Source organism: Canis lupus, chromosome 9, assembly GCF_003254725.2.
Source record: "Canis lupus dingo isolate Sandy chromosome 9, ASM325472v2, whole genome shotgun sequence".
Classification (NCBI taxonomy): Eukaryota; Metazoa; Chordata; class Mammalia; order Carnivora; family Canidae; genus Canis; species Canis lupus.
Window position 1 is genome coordinate 25,998,108 of NC_064251.1, and position 21,482 is coordinate 26,019,589.

Genomic DNA, 21,482 nt, shown 5'->3' on the forward strand with positions numbered 1-21,482 from the left:
AGGTTCCCCCCAACCCACCAATGGAAGAGTAGTGAGTTTTCCTTCTCTCTCCCACATTCACATCTATACCTACTCTACCTACAGCTCCCTAACCTCCCCCCACCCAGGCACACACTTACCCACAGCCCACCTCTCCTCTCTCCCTTCTCCTCCTGCTTCTGCTTAGTTCGTGGAGGTGCAGAAATAGTCTGCAGGGGCGTCTGGGGGGTGGGGGTGGGGTGGGCACGGAGCCCGGCTCCAAGCCCCTGGATTTCTCAGCTTCCACTTCTTCTCTCTGCATCCTTTAAGATCAAGATTGCCCTCAACTCCGTTCGTTCTCTCTCTCACTCCTCAGATATTGATTTTAGTGGGACCAACTCCCTCCTCCCTAAAAAAGCAAGAACATTTCTAAAGGGACCAGCTTCAAAAGAAACACTTTATAAGTCCAAGTTACATATGTATAAAGAATGGGGCTTTAATTCTCCTTCTGATCTTGTATGGTACCTTTGGAAGGGGCAGAAAAGGGACAGGGTAAAGAAATGACGCTGGAGCTCCCAGGGCTGAGAATAACCACAAGGGGGACTCCCCCCTCCCCCGTTGTGTTATTACCATCCCAGGGAATCAAATTCTACTGACCAGCTGAGAATACGCTCTAGAGACAAAGACCCCAGACTAAGGTATCTACACAAAAGCAGTGAATACTCAGTGTCTCTCTACCTAGGTCACACCTCATCTCTGTGCCCCCCTCCACCCCAAACACACTAGTGAAGACAGCTTGAAGATTTGAACTAGAGAGGAAGGAAAGGGAGGAAAGAGGCTTTGAAGGCTGCCTGGCAGGCAGGGGTCCCTATTACCCAGGTGTTAGTACCCTAAGCTCCCAATCAGCAGACAATGGAGCCTGATCTATGGGGAGAGATGGCAAGGGTGTCTCATAATAAAGGGTTAAACACAGGGATGATAGGAGAAATCCATTCCCTAGGCCCAGAGAGAGAAACAGACACATGCTCCTTCATCTTGGACGTAAACAAAACAAAACAAAAAATCCCCCAAACCTTCACTTACAGCTTGGCCCCAGAATGAGCAGACCAGTTACAACCAGAATCTGAGTCCTGGCCCACCGTGCGGGGTGGGAATGCAAAGGGGAGCAGAAAAGACATTCCTGAAGGAGCCCCTCTCGCCACATTCCCAGCCTTATCTTCAGCAGCTCCGTCTGGGTGCAGCCTGGCCTACATCGCCAGAGCAGGCAGGGCAGGGAGAATAAATTCAGCTTAGGGTAGGGGAGCAGGGGCGGAGGGGTCACCATCGGTTCGTTTGGAGAGGTCTGAACCAAAACCAACTCAATGGGAAGAAGGCTGAGGACCCAGGTGCCTTAACAACCCCCAAAGAAACAGCCGGCCTGGCCCGGTAAGTTCCCGGTGGGGCAACAGGGCAGCCCCTGCCTCCTCCCTGGAATCCCGCTCCCCAATGCTCGGGTGGGACGCCAGCGGAGCCCAGACTCTGTAGGGGGGTGGCCGGCTTTGATTGTTGTCCAGATACAAAACGCAGACTGGTATTGAATTCAGCCTGCTGCCGATGTGAGCCCTGCTCCCGGCTCCAGCCAGGGCAACTCCTTACAAAGTCCTGGCCACAAATCCATTAGAAATGGTCCCCTATATGCAAACAGTCCACTAAAGTCTGAAAGAAAAAATCAGAGAGACAGAGAGATTGGAAGTAATATGCAGGAGCATGAAAGCAATCTCTGAAACCGAGAAACTATCTTTAAGGACAAGAAAAAGAACAGCAGAGTGACACGAAGGCACGCCAGGCAGGTTCTGTTAAAATGCCCACACTCTTTTCGGATCCTGGGAATGTCCATGTTCAAATAAACAAGCGCCTGAGCGCTAGCGGAGCGCTTTCTTGCTGCCGATAAAGCGAACGTTCATTCTGCGAGAAAGACGAGATTGATTTACGAATCTGAACGCGCCGGTTTTATGGCTGATCACAAATCCGTCAGCGCTCAACTCACGCTGGGAAACTTCCCAACTCTGTTTTCCAACCAGACTCCCCTCCCCTGGCTGGCCACTCTTCCCAGGGAGACCCACCGTGGGCGCTGGGGTGGCCCGGGAGACTCTGGCAGCACTGGGGGCAGCCCCTCTGCCCCGGTAGATGCAAGTAGGAGGGCCAGCGGGAAGGGCCCAGGGACTTGGAGGGAAGACGCGGCAAAGATAAGGAATGCTAGCCGGGCTCCTAGAATTGTAGGAGGTGAGACCATCCCATTGGGGAGCCTGTGGAGGTGCTCAGCCCTGGAAAGACTGGGAGTCTGGGACTGAGGGAATCTCCAAGCTCCGGCCTCTGGGGCTGAAACCCTTGAATGAACCCCAAACTCCCCTTCCATTGTTTCCTTCCTCTTCTCTTTGATGGGCCCCTCACACTGCAGAGAGCAGCTCCTATGTTCCCAGGTGACTACAGCTTCCTCACCTGGGCCTCTAGAGGGCCCACAATCGGTCATCTGCCCCTATGAGTAATGGGTGCACATCTGACATGAGCCTCAAAAATGTGCAGTCCAGGAGCGGCCCAGCTCCCTTTCTACTCACTCCCTCTCCTGCCCGGGGCCTCTAGCCCCTGCATGTATTATGGCACTTAGGCACAAAGGAGACAGTACCAGCCAACCGAGGCCAGTTGTTCCTTGCCTGAGATAGAGTCCCCAAGTTCTAGGAAACGATTTACAAACTGCGAATCAATACCTCCCTTCCCCGCACACATCCCAGCAAGGTTCTGTCTCTCCTACCTTTAATTGAAGGAACATTTCCTCTCTTCCCAGCTGGAGTCTCGGTCTGTCTGTCTGTCTGCCTGTCTGTCTCTTTGTCTCTACCTCCTCCTAAGAGAATGGCTGCTGGTGTGGATTTTAAGATACAGCAAGTAGAACAGAGATTTGGAAAGGCTCCATATGAGCAAATTCTCCACCCATCTCTTAAAATTCAAAGTTGCTAAAAACTTTGTTTGATGTGGCAGGGCTGTCCCTGGAAATGGTCACAACACCCTGTCCTGAGCCTTCTCCCCTCTCTCTTGTTCCTCTGATGGGGAGGTAGGTACTCATGGGCTCTGTGAGTAGCTGGGGTGGGACTAGGGATTTGGGGAAGGGGACACAAGTGATTATACGAATAGCTTCCTAAACAAAGGAACTTTAGAAAATGGGTTGAGAAGCTGTGGATTTGGATCTCACACCTTGAGAGAAAGTAGCCTCCAAGGGACTGTTAGTTGGGGGCAAAGGGGGGAGGCTTCCCTCTCTTTAGAACCCACGGGCTTCTTCCCTTAGCCCCCTTAGCCCTCTGAAGCCTCTCACATCACTTCCCTTTTGTCTTTCTTCCCTCAGCTCCCTCCATGAGAAAGAGGAAAGAAGCAGGGATGAGCTGGACATGGGTGGGGGGCAGTTTGAACCCGACCTAAGGAAGGAGTTCTACACAGAGGGTCAGATCAGCACCTTCCCTCCCTCCCTTAGCTGTACCCTTGAGCTAAATTTTTTACTCCTTTTCTCCCCAGTGGACAGTAATAGAAAAACAATCCAGAAATTCCCAAAGAGCAAAGAAGGGGTTGGGAACTGGAGGGAGATGAGAAGATGGGCCACACAGCAGCCCAAGGACCCCTCACTGCAGAGGTATGACTTTCCCTCCTGGGCAGGAGTCAGGAGCCAGCATACTGTCCAGTCTCAGAGAGGTCAAGGGGCTTCCGAGGTCATTTTGTGGTTCTAATACTGAGCTAATCGCCTAGAAAACGTGGCCTTTCCATGAACTCTCTCTCCTGCCAACCTCCTGCCTCCAAAGCCTCAGTGAGCCCCAGGGTAAAAGAGCCAGCACATTCAGGTCTGAGGCAGAGCCCACTGACTCCCTCGCCCTCAGAAGCAGGGCCCCAGAAGGGAGAACATAGCCCCCAAAACAAGAGAGCAAAAGGAAACCAAACGGAACACTGAGCGTCCAGGAAGAAGGGCGGGGGTGGGAGCAGCATCGAAGAGGAAGACTCCCGCATCAATGAACCTTGCCTGTAAACGGAACAGTTTCCTGCTCCAGAGTTGCAAACATTTGTCTAGAATCCCAAGTTAGAGAAAGAGAAAGAAGAAAGAAAGAAAGAAAGAAAGAAAGAAAGAAAGAAAGAAAGAAAGAAAGAAAGAGAGAGACATCTACCTATACCCCGCTCCAAGCCTGAGGCATTCCATCCAAGAACTGCATTCCATTTTTCCAGGAGTCGGCAGTGACAACATCTCACCAGTAAATAGACAGAGGGGACACAAGCCCCCAGTGTAGACCAGCGAAGTCACGGAACACACCGGCCACATGTGCCTGTCACCAAACAGGCACACACATGCATGCATGCTGGAGCTCTCCCGGCCTGCCTGCATTTTCCAAAACCCGAAAAGCACTTCTGAGCTGCCTCACAAACAACCTTCTCTGGGATTTTTCAGGGGCCCTGACACCTCAGTCCCAAGCAGTTCAAACACTCTCCAGGTGTGAGGCCCCTGTCTCTCCCTCTGACCCGAGCATCAGTCATCATAAAAGGCAGCAGATCTGACCAAGCATCCACCATCAAAAAACCCCGCAAAGAAAGTTGAAAAAGGAAAAGAAAGAGGAGAGAGAGTTTCTTCTTTCCTTTGTAAGAAGAGCTCATAAAACGATTTAAAAAAAAAAAAAAAAGTCAGCCCAGGCCAGGGCTTTGTTACCTTTGCGCCTCTTGCCTCCTCTGGCATGAATTCCGCGGATCCCATTCATGACGAAGGGCTTCTTCCATACTGAGAGAAAAAAGTTTTCAACTTTATGGTTCCAAATTTTTTCCCCCTCGCAGATCCGGGAGAGCCAGCTAACACTTTTTTCCCCCAACAGCCGGTCTGCGGAGATTTGCTGTTGAATAATAACAAAGGAGAGAGGATACGTATTTAAAGAAAAGAAGTGATTAATGGTTTTCTGTATAATTCTCACATTTTTCTTAGCTCTTGTCTACACAGAATGGCTGTGAACTTTAAGCTCCATAGAAATCTTTTTTTTATTCTATTCATACCTTCCAAGGAGCAGCTTTGATTTGGTTCTATAGAGACATTCCTGGGGGGGCATATGCTTTTTAAGAACGATTTTCCCCCTCCACGAAGGGCAGCCGCATCCCCTGGCAGCCAAACATCACACCGCGATTCGACCGAAACAAAGCTCGCCGCTCTGAGGCTCCAGGTCCCGGCAAATTTTTTATGAGCCTTCCAGAAGCATTTCAACGGGGCAGTTCTACCGCCCTTGCCCCGCGCTGTGGACACCGGGGGTGCCCCCGCCCTGTGTCCTGGGCCCTCCCCAGCCTCCAACTCCTAGGCGCTGCAAACCCGCAGGAATACAAAAGAAATAACAAGAAAACGTGCTGGTGGAAATCAGCTATGTTTATTTTCTGGAGGGAGACGGGACCGAAAAATACTTTTAATTGCATATGCCCTCTTGAGCCCCATGCTTTTTGGTGGTGGGTGGCTGTACTCTGGCCCACCACAAGACCAGAGACCCCGAGCAAATCTGGAGCCCTTGGACCTTAGCACTTCTCTTGGGTGCTGTCCCCCCAAAGTGGCTAGAGCCTGACAGAACTGGTGAGGGTCCTCAGCACCCCCTTCCCCTTCCCCCACTCCATTCTAGGGGTGACTGGGACCTCAGAGACACAAAGCTATTTGGTCCCCAGTCGTACTTTCGATACTTTCTATGAGAAAGAAAATGAAAATTAATACAGGAGCAGGGTTTCACAAAAGAGGCCATTTGTCTTCTTGATTATCTATTTGCTTGTCAGAGTTTGAGCTATGGCACCGGCTAGCTCCTTTGTAATATAAAAATACTCTGAAAACCTGCAAACACCCAGAAACATCTGTGCAAAAAATTAGACTCATTAAAGCTTTAAACACCTCAGAGGAAAACGATACCTTCTTAGGCGGGAGGAAAGAGGCCGGCCTCGCAGAATCCTCCCTCCGAACCTTAATAAGCAAAGAGTCGTCTGTCTAGAAAGAGACAGCTTAACCGCATTTTATTTGCTTATGACAAATAAATCACGATATGAAAGGCTTTGCCATACTTAAGCCTCTCGCGTCCTACAATGAAACATTCCCCCCCCCCATTAGGAATTGGAGTCAGCCCTCCCAGTACTTTCGATCCATTTTTGGACTGGAGGGAAAAAATTAAAAGCCCCAAACAAAACACACCCACCCCAAAAGGAAAACAAACGAACTACCACAATTGGGAGTCCTCAGAGATTGAAAGTCCCCTTGGACCCTTTGAAAAAAATCCTCAACCACATCCAACATGAGGCCGAATGGACTGGGATGCTTAACATATATCCTGGGTGGCATATTTGTCTGTATCTTCACATCAGGGTTTCAACAAAAACACGCCGTGCTGGTCACAAGAAACCAAACATTTATTTCTATTGTCACTCTGTACAGGACACAAAATTTCACGCCAACGAAGGGTTCTAGACTTGGGCAGCCCCCAAACTAGGAAGGGGCCTGGTTTGGAATGTCAGAGAGAACAGGGAGAGGACGCACATGACATAAAATAATAATAATAATCATAATAATAATAATAAAATAATTAATAATAATAATAATAATCAATGCAAAACAATGATAAACTATGGGAGAGGTCTCTGCAACATTATCTCCCAGACCGGGAGGGGTGCCACATTTTATTTGCGAGTTTCACATTCGTTTGCAGTCTAGGAGAGAAAGCCTTCCCTGTAAAACTAGATTGGTGACAGGGTTGTGCCCAGCTCCCAGAACTCAACTGGCTCCTCACTCTGCCAGGAATGGCTTGACCTTCTAGAAGAAGGCCCTCCCAGTCTCCCGGTCTCTCTTTTTGTCTTAGGCTCAACTTCCCTGCCTGCTCCTGCGTTACCAGGGCCACCCCACCACCACCTCCACTTGTCTCCTTCCTGCTGTCGCCCACCCCGGCCCCCTCTCGGTGGAAAGGGGTGAGAAATCAGTGTGCCCGTGGAGGGGCACAGAAGGGAAGGAGGGTGTGTGTGTGTGTGTGTGTGTGTGTGTGTGTGTGTTATGTGTTACCGTGGCCAAAACACTGCGCTATCTGGCAGTCACAGGGTGCTTTCGCTGGGTGTCAGGAATGGGGGACACAAAGAAAGAGAATCCAGGCTGTCTTCCAGCGGCGGCAGCAGCAGAGGCGGCGGCGGCGAGCCGGGCCTCATTTGTTAGCCGGGTGTCGAGGTAATGGTCGCCACCGAGGCCCGTCCTCTCCTCGGCAGAGTAAACAAGACAGATGGGCCTGGGCCTGGCGTGATTAAAGATGAAACGTGGATCCATCTTCGCCAAAGCTGAAAGCGAGGAGTACAGCCTCCTCCTATTTCTCTTAATGTCTCCTTCTTTCTCTTCTTCTTTCTTTTCTTCTTTTTTTTTTTTTTTTTAAGGAAGAAAGCAAGAGACTTGAACCTTGCTTCTGGGGGGGCCTCACCCGGCTCCCCATTGTCATTTCTATAAATAAAGCTTCCCCTCCCCCTCCTTTGCGTTTATTCGTGTAAATAGATAAAGTGGGGGAGGGGGAGGGCAGGTAGGCTTTTGCGGTCCCAGGCCCCAGGGTCCCCTCCCGCAACTCCTCCCGCCCCGCCCCCACCCCACCCCCCCGCGCTCACAACCCACCCCCGCCCCAAGGTTCGCGGCTCCCGTGCGGGGGGGCGGGGGGCACTAGAGCGCGGGGGGACCTCCGTTGGGCCGGCCAGGGGGCCCTCCGGCCGTGCCTGCGGTGCCACCCGAGCGGATCTTGGTGTTGGGCAACTTGTGGTCTTTTTTCCACTTCATGCGCCGGTTCTGAAACCAGATCTTGATCTGGCGCTCGGACAGGCAGAGCGCGTGGGCAATCTCCACCCTCCGGCGCCGCGTCAGGTAGCGGTTGTAGTGAAATTCCTTCTCCAGCTCCAAGACCTGCTGGCGAGTGTAGGCTGTCCGAGAGCGCTTGGGCTCCCCGCCGGCGTAATTGGGGTTTACTGGACACACACAGAGAGAGGGAGAAAGAGAAAGTTTTATTGCCCCGAACGGGAGGAGGGAGAGCCCTTTCTTCCAGCTAACACAGTGTATCCCTCCCTCCCTCGCCCGTCACCTCTTCTTCCTCCAGAGGAGGGGTGGGGTGGGGACGGAAAGGGAAGAATGAGGGGGGCCCCAGGAAGAGAAAGGGACCTCAAAGTTTTGGAGGGTTGTGTCGTCTCCACGTTGTTGTTTGGGTGTCTGGAGAGGGGGCAGGGGGAGTGAAGAATCCTCACAAGGTTTTAACCGCTCCTCTCTCTGCCCTCTTTGGCCTGGGGCCCAGGGTTCGAGAATGCGGGGTGAAAGGGGAGGGGGCTTCCCTAAACCTTTCTTCTGTTAGTTCCCACCCTCTGTGCTCAGATTCCACGGAGCGCATGCCCCCAGTAAAAACTTTTGCTCACTTCTGGAGCCAAGGAGCCAGACTAGAGGAAAGAAAGGAAAAAAATAAATACTGGGAGTTGACTCAACTCTCTGCTCAAATACAGATTACCTCCTCCTCCTTCTCCTCCCCCACGCCGCACACCCCTCCCCAACTTCCAACTTCACTGAGACTGCATCTCCCTGGCAAAAAAAGTCGCTGGTGAGAATGGCAAAAGAGGATGGGGGAACTGACTTCAAAGGCGTGGGGCCCACCAGGCCATAAAAATTTATGGGGGATGTAATTATGTGGCTCTGAAAACAGGCGACCGTAAATCTCCGGCAATGGCGAGTTTATAGCGGGGACAATTGGCTTCCCCCAGCTCTCCTCCCCCCCCCCCCCAGGCCTCCGATGTCCCTTCGGTGTAAACCGCCGGGGGTGGGAGGGGGAAGGGGTGCCCACGCACTCACCCGTGCTCACGTGAACTTTGCGCATCCAGGGGTAGACGACGGGCTCTTTGCACGCGGAGTGGGAAGGGCTGGGGTGCAGGGGGTTCTGGGCGCAGGGAGGCGGCGGGGGGCTGCTGCTGACCGCCTCGCAGCGCTGGCCGGGCTCCGGGAGGAGGGCCCCGGAGGGCGGCGGCGCAGGAGCCCGAGGGGACAGCCCGGGCGGCGGCGGGGGCGGCGGGGGCGGCGGCGGAGGCGGCGGGGGCCCGGGGTCCCGGCAGGCCGCGTAGCGCTGCACGGTGCAAGCCGCGCGCCGCCCGAAGCCCGCCTCCGGCTGGAAGCTGCTCTCTCGCCTCTGGCCGCCGGCGTAGTACCCCGGCGAGTGGTCGCTGGGTAGGTAATCGCTCTGTGAATATTCCTCGCACGGAGGGAACTTGGGGTCGACATAGTTTGAGTTGATCAAAAAAGAACTCATAGCCATTAATTTCTGGGAATTGCCCACAAAATATACTAAAATTTATTCCGACCCCTGACTCGTTTTCCTGTTTCCGAAAGCCCTCCTACTTACTGTCAAGTGAACAAAGTTAGGGACCCACGTGATCCTCGGAGCCAATGGCCGCCCCGCCTGCGATTCCCGGATAAGGAAATCTGCTCACCCGGACCCTACTCCAGCCAAAGAGGTTTATTTCCCCCTTCTTCTCTTTCTCCCTCCCCACCCACCCACCCAACACCAGGATTTACATAGGGCTCCTGCGGGGCGACCGCCTCCACGCCCAGCTCTCTCCGGGATCAGAGAAAGGGAGGGAGGGAGAGAGAAAGAGCAGGTTGCCGCCGGACGGCCTGTTGGGGCGCTGGGCAGAGAACAATCCCCGGATCCCCTCGGAAGTTGGGGCTCTCGGTGCAGCTCTCTCTTCCAGCCCCCTGCCCCGCCTCACCGCCCGGAATTCTGTGCCTTACATAGGCCCCCATGCCCTCCTGGAGACGGGGAAGGAGTCCAGGAGTCAGTCTGGGGAGTTAAGTGAGAGGCAGACTGGGGGCTCCGTCTGGAGAGGGGAGCCCACATGGGGGCGAGAGGCAATGAGCACACCGGGCTTTTCTCTGCAGCCGACCGGGGAGGGGTAGGGAGTGAGAGAGGAGGCGTCGGTAGGAAGCAGGCGGGTGCAGGAGGGACTTGTCAGAGATGAATGGAACCGCGGGCGGATCGATAGGAAATTCATGCACTAATTCGGGGAGACCTCGCCTTCCAAATCGCATTTAGCTGCGCTATTAGTTTGGCTGTGTCAGTCTTTCCGTTCCCCTCTCTTATCCACTCCTTCCCTTACCCCACATGGCCCACGCCGGGAGAAAAGACTTAGTTTCCCACCCTGAACATGAGTGCTGGAATAAAAATCTTGCAACTTTTGATAGCACACTGAATAGCAATTTGCTAATACCAGAACCACCGGAGCAATGCTAACCACGGTGTCCAGACGTTCTAATTGCCGCTAATGCAGCTGCCTCTGTAGTGAAGAGAAATCTCACATCCTTATGATGCTGGGGGTAAGAGCCCTAGGGGTGATGCATACACACACAATGACACTCCTTGGGAATCGCATATTTCCAGGGCATCTTGTTCTTATCCTAAACGAAAAGGCGACCACAACATCCGTTTGAAAAGCAATTTTCTTTGCCTTCGCACACTGATGACAACAGTTACTTTTTCCAGATTTTCAGTAAAACCTTCCTGATCCCAGAATAGAGAATAAGTGGGCTTGAGGGAGAGGATAAAACGCCACCACCAATATTAACCTATTAAGTGAAAGGGACCAAGTCTTCCAGGGGCAGGCATGGGAAATTTCAGGTAGATGATTCCTCCATCTCTAACCAATGAGGGAGGAAAAAGAAAGAGGAAGAAAAAAAAAAGAAAAGAGTCTTCGTGTGGTCAGTCACCGGATGGTCCTCATTTGGGAAAAAAATTTTTTTCTTCGGGAAAAAAAATGAGCGGAGTGTTTATGTCAACTACATATTCCCCTAGATACGAATTTGTGACCACAAAATTCCTTACACAAATTCGGATCTACAGGGTATATACAGAAGACAGATAGATCTTCTTGGCCCAGAAATTTTCCAGTTCTCCTACTTTCCACGCCTTCTTCGTTTGGGGTGTGGTTTCAGTGCTTGGATTTTATTTCGTTTTGAGCCCTGGGAGCAGGAAAAGGCACCGCGCGGGTCCATTTGTGGGATTACGAGGTTTTCAACTCTCTTTCTCTTCTATTAGAGAAAAATAGAAGTAGCCAGTCCCGCAAAGGGACGCGAACCTCCGGGCCACCGCACAACCCAGGGCGGCGCATGAATTATGAGATGTAAACATTAGCTAAGCACAAAAGGAGGAAGGGTCATCCCGAGGCTGCAGCGAAGTCAGAATCAGGCCCTTCTGGGTGCCCTCGCGCCCCTCCCCTCCGCCCAGGACTTTTATTTTTTTTTAAAGAAAAACAAAACCCCAATCGGTTCCTCCGTGCCCCTCGCAGCCTTTAGTTTGCCATCAAACGAATATCTAGATATTTTTCAAGGCGCCTCTCGGCAAAGGGAGGAGGGAGAGGCGGCTGGGTGTGAAGGAGGAGTCATAAAAGTCCTTTTGGAAAAATTCAATGGTAAAAAGAGAGAGAAACAGCTGTAAAGAAAAATGCTGGGAGACCAAACAGATGGGGCCCCGGATATTTAATGACGGGCAATTCCGTTTACAACCTGAGAAAAAGATCAAAGGCGTTTCATTTCCGAATGAAGGGCAATGAGGAACCATAAAAGATGCAGCCTGATGATATTCGGGGCCCCTCCCAACCTCCCGTACCTCCTGGGGCCAGAAAAGGGGATAATCCCTGAAGTGTATGGAGGAACCCCATTTTCCCCACCTCCCCAGCCCCAGGCAGGCTCTCTCTGTCTAAATTTGCTCATTCTGCCACCTGCTAGGGTCTCTGGCAGTGGGACCAAAATGGGGATCTGGTAAACCTGGGGGAATCTGGGGTTTCCAAATGAACTTTCTGAGAGTCCCAGTAACTGGTGAATTTACTAAACTGGGAGATTGGGATTGGACTGCAAGGGAACTGAGTCCTAGATGGAATGCTGAGACCATTGCAGGGTGAGAGGAATTGGCACAGAGAAAGCCTCCACCTTGCCCAGACTCCCTACCCATCTCCCTGAGAAATACTTGCATCCCGACCTAGCAAGTCAGAACGATATCAATTTCATTAACAGATAACAGCAACAACACACACAAAAAAACAACCCTCTAACCACCACATTGCAGAAGTCTCTGCCCATCCCCAGTCCTGGGACCCTCGCAGGTGGGTAGGAGGAGTGCTCCCTCCCACTTGCCAGAAACCAGGTCCCCAGACCCTTTGGTTTTCTATCCCAAATCTAGATTGCCAATTTTGATCTCCCGGCCTGATTTCTAACACCAACACTCTCCAAGCCAGGCTGACTTGCAGATAGTTGAAACATCACACACACACACACACACACACACACACACACACACACACTTATATTTTAATTATCTTTGCCGAGAGAGTCCAATAGACTCCCATTTGGGCACCGAGGGAGACTAGAGTCTGGCCCTGGGCCCATTGACAAAATGCCTGGGTAGGACCCCAACCAGCCCCCCAGCGCCAAGCAGGGATCTTTCCAAGTCTTGTCAAAGGCCACTTAGTCAGGGGTTCCAAGACCCATTCCAACTGGCCAGGCCCCTCCCCCACCCCATACCTCCTGTCCTTCTCAACTCGCTTGCTCTCTGAAACCCCGTCCAACTCAGTCGGCTTTTCGGAATTTGGGGAGGGCCGCTAGGCTGGCCATCGGGCCTCTCTGCTGCTCTACACTTCGCAAAGGATGCAGCCCAGGTGCTCGGAGCACCCCAAGAGAGAGGTATGGGAGGCAGAGTCACTGCGGGGCTGGGTACGGCTGATCCTCCGGACAGAGCGCAGAGATTTTCTCTGCTGCGCGCTGGGAGCCGCCACCTGCCCATCCCACCGAGGCGTCGCACCCCCCACCCCCCACCCCAGTCGAGTGCAGCCGCGATGGGTGGGGGACAAGGTTTATCGGCGACTCCCCGGACGGATTTCACCCAAACCGCCGGCCGCCTCTCCCCTCCCCTCCCAAAAGAATACTAACACGAGTACTCATAATAAAAATAAGGAAAAGCAAGGGCTCTGCGCGCGCGTCCCGAGCCACCTCCCCTGCGCTCCCCGGTCGTCCGCCGGCTGGCCGGCCGCCTTCCCCCGGCAGCCACAGGTTGCTAGAGTGACCTCTCGCCGCTCAGCCCCCTCCGCTGTCCCGGGTGTGCCCAGCCCACACGGAATCATCTACCTTTTGTCGCCAGGGAGAGAGCACGGAGCCAGGGAGGGAGACCGGAGGGCCGAGGAGGCGAGCCCCCAGCCGGCCGGCGCAGCGGAGGCCGCGCGGAGGAGAGGAAGGCCCGGGGGGAGCGGGCAGCAGTACTCACCGGGCGGCTCCCTGCGCCCTCCCGCCGCACACCCGCCCGCGGGCCCGCTCGGCCACCGAGGAGCTCGCTCTTGTCCACTATTGTGTGTCCGGAAAACCGAACCGCGGCTGCGGGCACAGCGGCTATGGGCCCCCTTGGAGGCCGGAACAAGACTTTTTTTTTTTTTTTTTTGATGTGTTTTTGTTTTTGAAGCGCAAGTTTTCGTATTAATCTCATACTTTGGCAGTCTTTGTTAAACAGCGAGGCGTGTCACGAGGCTCTCGAACATTTTAATAATTTTTAGACGCCGTGACCTACGGTTCACCCCTCTCCGGGCCTCCCCCACGAGCAGGCAGTTACTATAATACGCTCGCACAGTTCGCTCGGTCATATTGAATTTTGCGCAGGTCATTACTTGGGAGAAAAATGACGGAGCAGGAATTTGATTCAGCTCATCCTCTCCAGCTTCGACTTTTTGCCAGAACCTTCTCTTCCCTTCACCCATACCCCCACCCCCCCAAAAAAGTTCGTAGAGGGTAGGACTCAGCTTACTCCAACCTCTGCTTTTATATTCCATCATTCCTACATTTTCGTCTGTTCTGGTTCCCTGGGCAAAGTGGGAGAGGGTAGGATTTCACAGGGGTTCCCTTTGGGGCCTGTGAGGGAGGATAGCACCTGGAGAAGTGGAAATGCAACCTTGGGAATCTAGGTCCCAGAGAGCAGGCCTGAGCCAGAGCCAGAGCCCCCTTCCCTCCTGCCTTCCCATTAAATGGCTGCATTGGCAGGGTCTGTATCCCTGCCCCCTTGCATACTCCATCTGCTTTATTCCCTCCCCCAATGCCAGAGATATCCCATTTCTGCCCAAACTCTGGAGGTTCCAAGGGCCCCAGGAATGACTCCTCCACTTCCTGGAGCTGAGATTTGGTCCCTAGGCCAGCACATCCAGGGAAGACAGAGAGAACCCTTCAATAAGAGCTGGACCATGCTGGTCAAAATGGGAGACTTGGTTTTCAGAGGCTTTAATTTCTCCTTAAAAACAAAACCAATACCCACCTCCCTCCATTTTTGTTTAAAACCACTTCTCATCTATACAGTATCTCTTTTGCCTACCCCCATCACCACCACAAGGAGGTACAGGAAGCATTAAAAATACTCAGAGGTCTTCTTTGGTTTGTCTCTCAACGATTAGAATTAGTGGACTGTCAACAACACATTTTCCCCTTTCTCTGGTCTCCAAGGGACCAGCAGAGTAGGTCAGGTGACTCCCCTTCCACCCAGTTTAGGTCTAGGGGAATGTCTGCAAGGAGATATCCCCCTAGTACAAGGAGTTGAGAGAGAACATCCCAAGACACCCAGTTTGGCCTGTGATGGCAGAGGACTCTCTTTCCCCATCCTGAGGCCCCTGTAGCCCAGGCCCTTTGGCTGCTCCAGGCTATTCCACAGAACCACAAGTTTATTAGCATTCTGTCCTGGAAAAGAGACAGGAGAAACAGAAGGAGATAGTCTCCAGTTCAGGCTTTGACCTCTACTTCTTCTGAACCTCGGGAATTCCTTCCTGGCCTGACTCCCCAGAGAAACTTGTCTCGAGGCTGAATCGAAATGGGGACCCACACCAGTTGGTTTAGTCAAAAACTGGGGCAAACTGATTTGAAATCTGATATTAAGTTGTTGTCTCTTCTGGCCATATTTCAAAGGTGTCTTTACGAAAACTCTCAGGTTATCTCTATTCTGGCAGGACAAACACCCACATGGCACCTCCTATATCCACTGCTTGGAAGAGAATATGATGACATTTCCTAACACAACAAACAAAAAAGTCATTTAAAGACCAAAAATAGGCATATGCCCTGGTGTAATAATTACAGAGTCTCTGTAAACATTTTACTTATGAGCTAAGCCCAATGCATAGATTCAAGGTTCATTTCAGGTCGCTTGTTTCATCTACAGCTAAAAAGATCTCTGTGAGGCCATTCAGTAATTTTCCTTCTCATTCCCCCTCCCTCCTCCAATTGGGAAGAGAGGGATTCTGTGGAGGGATACAAGGGGAGGTTTGGGAGAGAATGGGAGAATTAGCAAGCCAACCTTCTTCCTATATGCAACTTTTCAAACCCAAGCAATTTGGAAAGAGAAATGGGAGTTCAGAAACCCTCCAGTCCTGGCCCACAGTCACGGACTCCAGCTGCCTGGACCCAGCCTGGGGGTTAGGAATCCCTGAAGCAGAGGCCTGCCTGATAGATGGGGGGAGTTGGAGAGAGTCAGCTGTTTGGATCCTTTAGGGAAAGCAGGGTGGGGCTGATGTTGGTGAGAATCAGGCCTTCACCTTGGAAGCCTTCTTTGGCCCCATCAAACGTCCTGCAAGGACACGTGGGTAATTGGATTTTTTTTTTTAATGTGTGCGGCTGGGTAGGTTTTAATTAAATTTTATATGGTGACTCAAAGGTTATCTTTGGGAGAGACAATTGAGCAGAGGATTCACCATGCCTCCAGCGCTCTTTGGTACAGCTCCCCACCCCACCAACTCCAGAGGGTTTTGGGGAAAGGTTTCTACCGCACCCCAAGTTCTCCTTCCCCAGATATCTGCCTCTCCTCCTCCCCAGTTCTGCTTCCGGGCTCCCCAAACACACAAGCCTTCCTTACCTCCAGCACCCCTTGCTGTCCCTCTCTTCTCTCTCGGCTCACACGGCCTCCTCCCCTCTCACAAGCCCGCCCCCACCGCTAGACTGCGCCAACCGCTCACGCACACCGTAAACTTTTGACCCTCCAACTTTGCGACCCCTCTGGCAATAACACCGGCCTCTGGCCCCGAGGTCTCATTCTACTGCGCCGGCTGCAGAAACCCAAGCGCAAAACGCCTTCCGTGCCCCTCCCCCGCTCGCCCCCTCTCCAACCCCCCCCCACAAGGGCCTTAGATCTGGGGAAGAGGAGTCTTTTGATTATGAAATGACACCTTGGGAAAAGATGCCACCCCACTTTCCGCCTCGACCCCACTTCCCGCATTTCCAAACGGTCTCTCGTGTGGATAGCCTGCGAAAGCTTTGGTGGTGACCCACCCGCTCCTGTCCCCCATTGCCGCGGTCGCTGGGCATAGGGACCTACGGGGTGCCCTACGACGCATAGGCTGACCTGGAGAAGGGAATTTCTGGAGTGAAGAGTGGAGAGAGCTTGGAGCAAGGGTTCCTTGAGAGCGGAGGGGTCCACAGTCCCCAAAGGGCTGAAGAGAGCGCTCAGTCTCTAGGCCATTCGAGACCCAGCGGGCCTGGGGCCACCTTGCACCGCCGCTCGCTGGAGCCTCGGAGGCCCCAGCCTGGCTGTGAACTTGGTCTAAGGCGGACTCTACTGGCAGCTCGGGGACGTTACAGCCTCTGCCTTGGCCAGCGCAGCGCTCGGGCGACCTGCGCTCTTTCGGTTTTCGTCGCATCATCCAAATATCCCTTCCCAGGACCCCACCTCTCAACGAGAAGCGTTTGTTCCCTCTTCCCTAGGGGCCCGTTAGGAGTCTGAAAGCAGAAGAGAGCGGATTAGAGGGAAAGAGAGAGAAAGTGGAACAAGCCTGCAGAAGCTCAAAATACAGGGATTATGGTGCATCTCGCCCTCAAGCCCTAAGGGGAGACATTCCCACATGCTGGCACTTTCCCTCCACTTTTCCCCTAGATGCTGCCTTCCAAGCAGAATCCTCCCCTTCCCCCGTGGCCTGGGCCATCTCTTGACTAAGCAAGCTGGACTGGGGCTTGCGAGGTCCCTTTCCTCCCTGGATGCATTCATCCCGACCCCACGGGGGGCTCCGAGGTCAGGGATCCCCACAATCAAAGGCAGCCTTGGTGCTCAGAGGCCACAACCCAGCCGGAGCTACGTGGGCTCAGCCCCAACCCACGCGGAGCGCAGGGCCAGGGCACTGCTGGGCAGCCTGGGAGCCGTTTCCAGGGAAGAGAAGCTGGAGGATGCTGCAGAGAGCGCATTTTCCTCCCCTAAGAGGAAATTTGGGGAGAGAAGAGAGAGAACAGAAGACGACTCAAACAGAGGGAAAAAAAGGGGGGGGGGAGTGGGGAGAGATTAGAACTTGAAAATATGGTGATAATCCAGGTCCGACAGGTCCCAAATTGCCCGAAGTCCAGCCTCTCCAGTCTCCTAAATCTCCCACTTCCTCTGGGAGCTTGCAATCTGGGTCTCAGTAAATTTCAGAAAAGGAAAAACGAAAAATCGAAAAATCGGCCTAAACCTGTCGGCATGCCCAGGCCCTGGCCCCAGCCCCGAGCCGCTGAGGTGGCGGCAGCGAGGCCTGAGGCGGGTAATGTATGCGGCAGCGGCTCGGAGCCCCAAGCAGGCCGGCGCTTCGGCCCCGTCTGCTGACCTCTGCGTGATCCCGGACTCTATGAATTATTGATGAGATATGAGCGTAGATTTCCCCTTTCAGGATGCAAACTCCATTATATTGTTAAAATGGCGATTTAATCGTTGAGAATAGCTTTGGTGTGGGTTTTTTCCCCCAACTCATTTGCGCCTCCTTCCTTTTCATTTAACTGTCTTAATTAAATCCTTTAACAGATTTTAATCACTTTTTGGAGGGAGGGGTAGGAGGAAGGGGAAGGCCATCACTACCACCACCACCACCACCACCACCACCACCACCACCACCACCACCACCACCAAACACTAAAAACAAAACAAGCTCCCCCTCCCCCAGAAAAAGCTTCTACCTTGGGGAAGTGGGAAGAAAGGTAGGGAGGAGTTGCTAAGCCCTCTAGAAAGGTTGTCCTGAGAACATCCACCAAAGGATCCATCCATCCAAGGACTGGGACAACCTATGTCTGACAAGGAAGAGTCAGGCCTGAGAGGTGTTTAATTCCACCCCTGAGATTTGTGTGTAGACTCTGACTGAGGAGAGTGAGACACATTTACCCCTGCTGAGAAGTCCAGGGGCTTCAAGCTTGGTGAAGGCCATACTATTTTGGTGGGGAAGGACTCTCCAATCTGGGCCCCAGGGGCACTTGAGGGGAAAATGTTCATTTTCTTTAAGGGGCCCCCATTTCTTGCCTCCTCCTCCCCAAGCTGCTCAGTTTCCAGGCCGGTGTCTGGGTTAATTAATATGGATGTGTAACAGCACTGCAGCAATCGATAAACCCTGCTGTGGGCAGATCCCAGCCTCGAAATCTGATTACTTCTAGAAACTCCAAAAATGGAGAGAATGACCCTAAAGGATGGGAGGGGTTCTTCCCAGCTCTGTCCTCCTTGGTCGATCCTGTTTGGCCCCAAGCTGGAAAAAATTTAAAAAAAAAAAAAAAAAAAAACATGCATGGGAAGCCTTCTCTCTACCCTGGAAGGGATTGAGTTTGAGAGATTTTTCTAAGAGATCTGTCTTCTCTCCTGTTCCAAATCCTTGGCTTCTGCCCCAGCATCCAGACCCGAGGGATAAAGGAAGCAGGCCAAGAGAGGAGCTTCCACTTGGATCTGGCCCCCACTTCCCCCCCACCCCGGCTACCCCACCTCCACCCCCAGTGAACATGTTCTCACAGCCAGGGAAGGGTTAAGTGTCCCCGCTCCAGTTATGGAGAGGAAGCCGATGAAATATGGGCGCTCGGAACTCCAGGGCCGGCTGGCTTTCCTGTTTACACTTCTTTATACTTCCTCCCACCCCGCGCACAGAGAAACAAAACAAAACAAAACGAAATAACCAAATCAAGCAAAAAAATTCAAAATCAGATTATCTGCTGAGAGGTGGGTCAGGCAGGCCTTGGAGGGTAAAAAGGCAACTGCCACCTTAATCCCTGGCTGCCCAGGTGGAGGGCGCTGAGTGGCTGGGCGGCTGGGCAAGAGATCTGGCTGGAGGGTGCCAGCCTGGAGCTCACAAGGTGGAGGCCTGGACTCAGCCAGGGAGAGGAAAGCAGGTGGGCAGGGAGGAAGGCAAAAGTCCTTAAGATTAAGGAGCAGCTTTCCCAGGGAAAGTCTTGGGAAGGCAGGAGGGGAGGGCAGGAATCCATGGCTCCATGACAAGGAAGAGTTCCTTTGCACCAGAAACCCCTTCTCAACTCTCACCCCTTCCTCCTGACTGTCCTTATTGGGTTTCAAGAGAGACCATTGCCCAGCGAACCTGAAGCAAGAAAGAAGAAAAACAACTAGGGAGTCTTCTCCAGGAACTGCTTAGAGCAGGAGGAGACCCTTCAAGGGTTCTGACCTCCAAACGGAAGTGGGCACCCCCTCATACACCACCCCACCCAGGGCTGCTCTTCACCATTCCGGAAAATCTTTCTAGATATGCCTAGCAGATGTCCTGGGGCCACCGGCCCCACACATTCTTTATCAGAGTTTGCAGAGCTGACATAGAAGGGGGGAAAAAATCTTCAGGGGCAGGCCTGGTGGTCTGGGGTTTCTGGGAGAAGAGAAACAGGGCACATGGGAATGGGGGTTCCAAGGAGGCCCCAGGTCAAATTCTGCCCCTGCTATATCCTTCCTCTGCACCTTACTCAACTCGTTTGCCTTTTCCAGAGTGTACGCCTGTGGAAGCTGTGCCTCCAGAATGTACTGATATCTTAAATGATGCTGGGGACCCTCTGGGAGCTGACCAGAGTCTCTTTTCCAAGGGATATAAATTTCTCCTCCTTCCTGGGGGGGATTCGTCTTCAAGTCAGGGTAGGGACCCCAAGCCCTCTGTCCTCTTTGCTCTCAAACCTGTGAAGATTCTCCTGTAAGTCAGGCCTGGGCAGGGACTGGAGAGCTCAGGGAACAGAGAATGGCTGCAGGAAAGAAGGGATACAGGCAGAGTGTGCAGATATCCTTCAATGGGGGAATAGAGGGAATCTCATGGCCCTCCCCTTGTCCCAAAGATCAGAAGCCCCATAAGGTGCCACATGTTCAATTCTATCGACTGTTCACCGGAGTTAGGCTGAATCAAGAGCCAGAAGGCTGGCAAAGGCAGGAGTAACACGGTGGTGGTAGACCCCATGGGTCTTAAAATGGGGGGGTCAGTTTGGTGGAGAGGAGGCCACTGGTTTTTAGAAGAGGGTGATTTGCCCATAGGAAATAACAGGCCCCCTGGGGGTCAAATGATGAAATCCCTCTGGTTTGTGGTGCCACAAAACAAAGGGGCTTTTTTAAGGGTCTAGTAGGGAGAGAAGAGGGAGGGAGAGGAGAAGAAAGACAGAACCTCTCTGATTTTTTTCTCTCCTGTTCCTGAGTTCCTTTTTCTCCCTCCAGACAGTTGGGGTCTGTGTTCTTGAGCAAGTTTTCTTTATGGAGGGCCTGCCAGAGATCTGCTTAGACACCTAACTCCTCCAGGCAAGGGAAGAAGCTCTCCCCTTCCCCCCATTCCTGGCCAGGAATTAGGTTTGGAATTTGAGGGGATTTGTGCCCCTCTGACCCTCCTCAGAGCCAAGCAATAAGGTTGGTTTGGAATTTACAGGCTGAAGTTGAATGCAAAAGTGTCACATTCCTCATCCTGGGTAACCCTGATGAGGTCATGGAGAAATGCGGGGTACCCCCTTTCACAGAGTTCAAAAATCTGAAAGCCAGAGAGAGCCCCAGTGCGGGGCAGCCCACAGCAGCCGCGTTAGCCTTCCCGATGCTTTTGCTCAGCTCAGATGTATCCAGATAAAAGTGCCCAGCGGCGCGTCCCCACACACCCCTGACAAATGAATGTCATAAAGTTTCTTTCCTGGGGGTGGAGAGATGACCAAGGGTCTCAAGATATCCAGCAGTGAAGTGGCCCCCCACAAGGGGCCCTCCTTTCAGTAGTACACACCCCTTTCCTCTTGTCCCCCTAAATTTCCAAGGACATTGAAGGAACCCACACAAGCCTTTTCCCCCACAAAGAGTCAGACACTCCTGCGAATAAAAACCAGGCACCCCAACCACTGAGGCCTTACAGAGCTGAGAGCCCCCACTTCAGACACTCAGCCTGTCAGAACTTGGTGCAAAAAGAGCAGTCTAAATGCCCCCCTATTCGTAGTCCTACAGCTCTGCCGGAGGCAAGATTTCCTTCCCCAGTTCCAAGCCCCAAAATTGCAGGGGGAGAAAGCGAAAGCTGGAAGCCACTTACCGCGGGAGTGCCGCCACTGCCTTCTGGGCTGGGAGAGCGCTCACCTACCTCTGCCCCCTTCCCCACCACGGCGAGCAGTTAAAGTGTCACTTAACATTCTGGAGAATGTGAAATATACCGCGCGGTGTCAACTCCCCAAAACCATAAAACTAACTTTATGGACCTCACGTGACTTTCTCGAGCCAGTGAGGGGTATCTGTCTGACT

The 21,482-nt window shown here is 52.8% G+C and overlaps 2 protein-coding genes across 9 annotated transcripts in view; both read right to left on the reverse strand.

Annotated features, from left to right (window-relative positions):
* HOXB3 (homeobox B3) overlaps positions 1-21,482 on the reverse strand; it is a 56,632-nt gene that overhangs the window by 20,660 nt on the left and 14,490 nt on the right. For 3 of the 8 annotated variants that reach the window (XR_004819112.2, XM_025440207.3, XM_035721481.2), the window contains exons 1-2: positions 5,888-7,582; positions 4,670-4,847 (exon numbers count right to left, since the gene is read on the reverse strand). The gene's annotated coding sequence lies outside the window, so the exon portion shown is untranslated. Of the gene's footprint in view, positions 1-2,746; positions 2,867-4,669; positions 4,848-5,887; positions 7,583-13,268; positions 13,518-21,276; positions 21,410-21,482 lie in introns of those variants that run through there. The other 5 variants (XM_025440221.3, XM_025440216.3, XM_035721476.2 and 2 more) reach the window with 4 other exon arrangements.
* Positions 7,583-9,491, reverse strand: HOXB4 (homeobox B4). The gene is made up of 2 exons (XM_025440231.3): positions 8,819-9,491; positions 7,583-7,953 (listed from the first exon to the last, which is right to left on the reverse strand). The coding sequence occupies exons 1-2, from the start codon at positions 9,273-9,275 to the stop codon at positions 7,655-7,657; spliced, it is 756 nt and encodes a 251-aa protein (XP_025296016.1). The 5' UTR covers positions 9,276-9,491; the 3' UTR covers positions 7,583-7,654.